General features: G+C 35.3%; 1 protein-coding gene across 4 annotated transcripts; it reads left to right on the forward strand.

Moving 5' to 3' along the window:
- The first annotated feature begins 393 nt into the window (after positions 1-393).
- LOC131039483 (serine/arginine-rich splicing factor RS31) lies at positions 394-6,596 on the forward strand. 4 transcript variants are annotated; one of them, XM_057972266.2, is made up of 7 exons: positions 408-601; positions 792-870; positions 3,525-3,675; positions 4,709-4,821; positions 5,251-5,489; positions 5,813-6,223; positions 6,321-6,596. In XM_057972266.2, exons 3-7 carry the CDS (start codon positions 3,570-3,572, stop codon positions 6,349-6,351), a joined length of 900 nt encoding a protein of 299 aa, XP_057828249.2. In that variant the 5' UTR covers positions 408-601; positions 792-870; positions 3,525-3,569; the 3' UTR covers positions 6,352-6,596. The 4 variants fall into 4 exon arrangements, with proteins under 4 accessions (XP_057828247.2, XP_057828249.2, XP_057828246.2 ...); XM_057972263.2 differs by having other exon boundaries at positions 792-851; XM_057972265.2 differs by having other exon boundaries at positions 792-825.
- The last annotated feature ends 475 nt before the right edge of the window (positions 6,597-7,071 follow it).

Genomic DNA, 7,071 nt, shown 5'->3' on the forward strand with positions numbered 1-7,071 from the left:
GTCAACAAGTACTAGTGATTTTTAGTTGACGGTTACTGAAACATCTTTAGTTAGGTATCAAATGACACTTTGAAATGTGTACTTTTTGACCTTTGTGCGCACAACTGATTCCACAACGTACATCGTTATTACCTAGAAGCCAAATCAATAGCTATAAGCAGTTAAGTCGCATACAAAGACAACTAAACAAAATAAATCAAAATCCGATGTACCATTTAAGATCTGTGGGTGCATGAAATTAGCTATGACGACTATTGATGCTCTTCCCCTAAATGAACTTTTTTGTAAAAGATTTCAGATCCTTCTTCAAAACCTACTTTCCCTCTAATAAAAAACAATACTCTAACCATTTTACTTAAATAGAATATACGCGACGTACGCGGTAAATACATACAATTGTACGAGCAGCTGTATGTTACGGCGTTCCATTCAATTACGGAATATCAAAAGGCTTTATCCATATACTCCAAATCTTGTATTTGATTATTTTAGATGGTTTCTTTGTATCGTTTACAGGCGAACTTGTAATTGTACTACGAAGGACAGAACTGGGTTTTAAATTTTTTCACAGAGATCAATTTTATTGCTGTGTTTTCTCCAGGTGAGTAAGCTTTTGTGTTTAATTTTCTCGTTTAGGGTTTCTTTTTTTGGGTTTTCCCTATAACATGTTGCTTGAATAGCGAGACTGTAATCTGATAAAATTATCTCTGAATTTGATTCTTGTGAGAATTTATCTACTGCATGGATACGTTTCTTAAATGTTTTATTTATTGGTAAATTCCTTTTGCCAGATCGAAGGGTATTTCTACAATTAAAGTCACTCAGGTTGGCTTCGTTGGCTGGGGATCGGGGTATTCCGCACTCTCAATTGTATTTGATAGTTTATCTAATTTAACATTGAATGTTTCTTAAGCATTTGTTGATCATTTTCCCTATTAAACTTCACTGAACTACCATTTGAGTTTATCCCATTTAACTATATACATCTTAATGTTATTCTTATTGTTTGAGTGAATTTTCTGCAAAATCATTAGGAGTGCAGAACTAATTAAAACATGAATCCTAAAACATTTTGCAATTTTCTGTCTGAAAGCCTCTTTTGTGGGTTTTCTTTGTTTTTTAAAATTTTTGGCTAGTTTTATTCCATTACATAGTTTTTCTTTGATTTCTTCCCTTTCCATGACGGTCTGCAGACGAGATTTATATGTTTCTTAATTTATTAGACTCTCTTTCCGAGCCTTCAGTGGGTTTTACCCTTTTCCATGATGGCTCATGGGCTGTACAGATTTTTTTTTAAAATTTGCCTTTCTGTGGTTTTAGTAGTTTATAATCCTGTAATTTCGAGGGCTATATGATGGATATATAGGGTTTTCATTTTGATTTCTTTGGCTTCTGTGGATTTCTTCCGTTTTTCATGAGGGCTTCTAGGTATGATAGGGCCCCGATTCGCACCACCCATCAACTGGACTTCTCGAGACTGGGGTGTTTGTGGGTCACTAGGTGCGTGGGGAGTTGTTTTATTGATATGTAATCTTAATAATAATAATAAATTAATAGGAAACAAACATGACGCATGCACCCAGTGATGTAAATCAAACTTTTCTAAGGAAGTAGTAACTTGTGTAACTTTGCAAAAATAAGATAACAAGTCTGCGAGAATGAAGGAGAGAAAAGTTCTATTTGTATCACAGATCCATTTCTACATGGATGGGATATGCATGGGAAGTTATCCAAAAGAGTCTTGGTGGTAAGTCTCCCACAAGTGTAAGGGTGTAGGGATTGGCACTTCGAGTTTTTTGGATATACTCTGCCCTTTTTGTTTTTTGTTTTTATGTAGTTTTGTATTAGTTTTGAACTGGTTTTATATTGGACAAGGCTAAATCTTTTATAGCGTATTCAGAGGTGAGCTATCTGGCTCTCACTATTCGGAGGGATAGGGTGACTTCTCTGACAATTTGATCTTTTGGAGACTGATGTGGTGTGTAATTTCTGGTTGTAGATTCTCCAAAGAAGAGCTTTGAAATCAGGCTTTGTTTGACTGTGTGGAGTTAATTGAAGTCATGTAGAGAAAAAAATGGAAAAGCAAACAATTTGTAAAAATTAAAAAAAATGATTTTTATAAAATCTAGGAAAAGGAAAAAAGAAACTGTTTTTCCTATAGCCTATATGTTATTACTAATATAATCCAAGTGTACTAATACAAAGTGATATGTGTAGTTAAAAACTAAATGATTAAAATAATAGCTTGTACAAAATTTGAAAATGTTTTGGCATAATATATACTTGGATTGACATTTAAAAGATTAGATAATATGGTGATTGTTGAATCTACAAAGTTGTGTTTTTACAACTTAGTTTCAATACAGAATTCTATGATAGTTCTCATTAAAGAATCAAGCATTTCATTCACATGCAATTTTGATACCTAATCTCCTTTATACTTCTATGCAATATATTGAAATTAAGTATTAAGTTTTGCATGTGCTTATGCCATTTTTTGTTTTTGTGAGTCTGTTTGGAATGCATGCAGCATGATAAATGGCACTTTTATTTTATATACTTTTTCATCTAGGTTTGCATGGTTGGTTAACATAATAAGTCTGCATTAATAGCAATTAGACAGTCAAGGTTTATTAGGCATTTGATATACCAAAAGATAGGTCAGTTCCAAAGCAAATTTTTGAGTAACTCCTATTTGCCAGTTTCGAAGCAAACTTTTGGATGCAGACTCCTAGTTGGTGATTTGTTAATTTTTCTTAATGGTGCCTGTCCATGTTTTGTGAACCTCTTTCTCATTGTTGCCTATCCTGGTGCCTTCTGGTAGTTGTTTACATGAAACTTTCTTAGGGTGGGGTCCCATGGATTGGGGTTTCCTAAAAAATTTCAGTGGGTGCTGCTTAGATTTTTTAGGATTATTTAAAGTGAGTGGTCCCATGAATCTTGTAATCTAGTTTAAGCTTTTAAATTTATGGAAGCTGGTGGTCTCATGAATTTTATTATTTTGCATATTCAATTCAACAGAGTAAATAAATATAAAATTGTAAACAATTAATTGGTGGGAATATAAAAATTCTACATGATTGACAAGTGGCAGGGAAAAGGCTTGAGCTAGTGGGGCAATTTCTAACCCCACCTCAACTGTAGCCGCTTAAATTTTTGAACTAAAATGTAGGGGCTGTTATTGTTGAGGAATAGATTCTTATTTTTCCTCAAGCATTTTTTTTGGCTTCATGAGACCCTCTGCTCCTTCAAAATAGACCTTGAAGGCCCCCCATGGGACCCCAGCGTTAGCTTGTCATTGTTGTCTTTACAAAGATAAATTTGTGGGCTTCTGATGTTGCATATCACCTTATTTTACTCAATTAGCAAAAACAAATTCATAGTACCTATATATGCAGGAACCCCAATTCTTGAGTACTTAAATCTTATGGTAGCTTGTTTGAGCTGAAAATTTGAATTTTGTATCATGTGCAAGCTGAAGATAAACTGGTATGACTGATATTGGCGATGTTCTTTGTTTGCAGGGAACACCTTTAAGTGTTTCTTTAGGAAGACAGTGAGTAACAGAGATGAAGCCTGTGTATTGTGGGAACTTGGAGTATGGGGCTCGGCATTCAGAGGTTGAGCGTTTGTTTTCCAGATATGGAAGAGTTGACAGGGTAGATGTCAAGTCAGGTAAACATTTTCTTTCTTAATATCTCTGAGCTTTTTACTGATAGAAAGTCATTCACCAAGTCACCAAGGATCATCAGGTTCCACAAAATTCTGTTATTCAGGCTGGAGATAACTGTAGATGACATCCTTTGAGTTCTAATGTAATGGTATGAGAACGACTAGCAATATTTTTGTGAGCCTTTAAAATTTCAAATGTCTTATTGATGTGTTCCAAGCTTTTAGCTACTGTTAACCTTTGTTAAAGGCAGAAAAGATCCATGCCATTTTCATCATATTCTATACATTCTATTAGAATCTTAAATGTTAACCCTTAAAATAAAATTTAAGTAGAAGTTTTCCTTCTAGTTTAAGCTTATGTAGAAGATAGACTCAGCATTGAAGTTTCCTTGAAGGGGCAGCAGAGGAATATGTGAATATTATATATAGAGATATATGAAATTGCTTGGGAATGTTGAAACCACGGTCACAAATGTAACTTTTAGCAGAAAAATGATTTGTGAAATGCAGGCCTTTGTACTTAAAAATTTCTTTGGCGCAGGAATATCAAAGAGCATCGAAGCTCTTCCTGGCTCATGGATCCCTGTGCATAACTTTTAATCATGCATTTGTGCCAGAGCATAAGCTTCTAGTCTTGATCAACCAAGTTGATATGCAAAACATGTCCTGCATTTCCTCACGAGATCATTGCTTCCCATCCCTCTTTTGCCATGTTAACTCTCCGTTCCAAGCATATGTTATTTGATAGGTCCCTTTGAGAGAGCATTGCATCCAGAAAGGGGCATAACCATCAAAAGAAATTATCCGATGGATGGCATTTTCTTTACTTATGGACTAGGCTTAATGAGATCATTTAGTACAGCATGCAATGCATGTTCCCGATGTCCTTTAACACAGCAGATCTGTGCTCAAATGAGTAACAGGTATTGTATTTTGTTTTACAAAGCCTATGTTCTTATTGCTTATTAGCAATCACTCCCATGTCTGTCATTGCTTTCATTTTTGTTTCCTTTCTGAGTGTTTTGTGTTCTCACAGGCTTTGCTTTTATCTACATGGATGATGAGCGTGATGCAGAGGATGCCATCAGAGGGCTGGACAAAACAGAATTTGGCAGGCAGAGACGTCGACTGTGTGTGGAGTGGACAAAGGTTCCTCATTTGTTTTTTCTTTTGGGTTTATTTGATCTGATAGTCTTGTTATATCCTGCACAGGTTTAAATTAGTTATTATGAACCAAGGTTTCTTTCTCTTTTTGCTTTGTTGTTTCATTTAGATATTTAGGAAGTGACAGTCTTCGTATTTCTTATGTAAGGAATAATCAGCTATTAACTTTGCCACTCTATATGTTCTTAGCGTTTCTTTTGTTTTATTTGCTTTTTTTATAGTTATTTTCATTTTTGATTGCCTTAGAGGTGTGATGTTTCCTGCACAAAGCTTCAACCTTATGTATTCTTGTAGCACTCTGTTGTCTTTCATTGAATTTGTTTATTACATTTTTAGATACATGAAGTAAGGAAATATTTATTCCTATTTAAATACTGATTTACTCACATTTTTATTTGATTTTGTACCTCACAGCAAGCAGACCGAGGTAGTCATCGCTCTGAAAATGGCAAACGATCTTCAAGAAATTTGAAACCAGCAAAGACATTGTTTGTGATAAATTTTGATCCTGCTAATACTATGGTTAGGGACCTTGAAAGACATTTTGAGCCATATGGAAAGGTGCTCAATGTAAGGATGAGGAGGAATTTTGCTTTCATTCAATATGAATCACAAAAAGAAGCAACAAAGGCTTTGAATTCCACTGACAACAGGTTAGTTAAACCATCTCATTATAGTTTGTAAACTAAATCTTTTGCAATTGTGGTATTTGGTTAGATGCATGCTACTGAATATTCATTGACAAGATCTTTTTTGCATTGAATTACTTGGGTGATAAGGAGATTTAATTAAGAATGTCTAATGTCTCCTCTAGATGGTTGCTATTAATGCTATGAAGGTCATGTTCTCAGACAGTTTGCTTAGTTTCTGCTATTTGCTTTCTGGCTTCTTAAGTATTGTTAAAGAAAGGATATTAATGTGAAAATTTGAAGTATTTGGTTTGTCTTTGAATAACCTTATTATTGGGCTTGAGCAGCAAGGTGTTAGATAAGGTTATATCTGTGGAGTATGCTCAGCGTGATGATGGTGATAGGGGAAGTTATGGGCGCTCTGCAGAAAATCGTGATCGATCTTTAAGTCCTAAATATGATAGACGTCCAGTGAGGGGCAGCCCTGATTATGGTAGGGCTACAAGTCCTGTTAATGCACGACGCCCAGAGAGGGACAGTCCTGATTATGGGAGGGCTGCAAGTCCTGTTAATGCACGACGCCCAGAGAGGGACAGTCCTGATTATGGTAGGGCTGTAAGTCCTATTAATGCGCGACGTGCAGAGAGTGGTAGTCCTGATTATGGTAGGGCTGCAAGTCCTGTTTATCCGCGACGCTATGGGAGGGTTAGTCCAGGCTATGCCAGAGCTTCTAGCCCTATCCATGAACGATACCGAAGGTGATTATGAATCTATTTTGAAGATTTATGCAAAAATGGCAATCGTCTTTTATACCATCTTCAGTGTCTAATTTTGTTTTTATATTCACTTGAACAGCCGATCACCTTTGAAGCGATCAAGATCCTGAAAGAATTATGGAGCATGATTGTTTCCTACGAAGGCAGTTTTGAAAATTGATGTCACATAATTTGTTGAACATGTATATTCTTATTTTTACATCTAAAGCAGGGCATCTGTTATTTGGAGGGGTACGATGATATTGAATCTGAAGTCTTGCATGTATCTGGTTCTATTGTGTTGGAACACTGTTTGTATTATCAATTATGTATTGCTTATCTATATATAATGTGCTACTGTTTAGTGATGTCACAATACGGTTTCTTTCAGAAGGGGGGAATGCTTATTTGTGGAGTACATTTCTGCTAAACTAACTGGGTGATTAGATTCGCAATGGCTTATTTACCATCTTTCAAGACCACCAGGATTACTTCTTAGGCTAGGTGATGTTAGTATAAAAACCTGAGTTGTCAAAGCTGCACCTTAGTGGCTTCTTTGTTTCTTTGTCTTGAGCTGTTTTTGATTGAAATTCATATTGTAAATCATTATAGAACTGTAGCTTACACTTCTCAAAACAAATGTGGGCAATGAATCAGCACTATGATTATATTAGTTTAGTATAGCATTAACAAGCTTTCTTGGGAACGCTGGAGGTTTTAGATGGTTATACATTTTGTTCATTTGTTTTCTTTGAAGAAGAATGTCTGAGACAATTAATTACAGTTAAAAAAAAATCAGATGGTTAATATTTCAAACACAAATTGGGGGATCTATGCTCGTGTTAAATGCA

The sequence above is a fragment of the Cryptomeria japonica genome, chromosome 9 (assembly GCF_030272615.1).
Source record: "Cryptomeria japonica chromosome 9, Sugi_1.0, whole genome shotgun sequence".
Taxonomy (NCBI): Eukaryota; Viridiplantae; Streptophyta; class Pinopsida; order Cupressales; family Cupressaceae; genus Cryptomeria; species Cryptomeria japonica.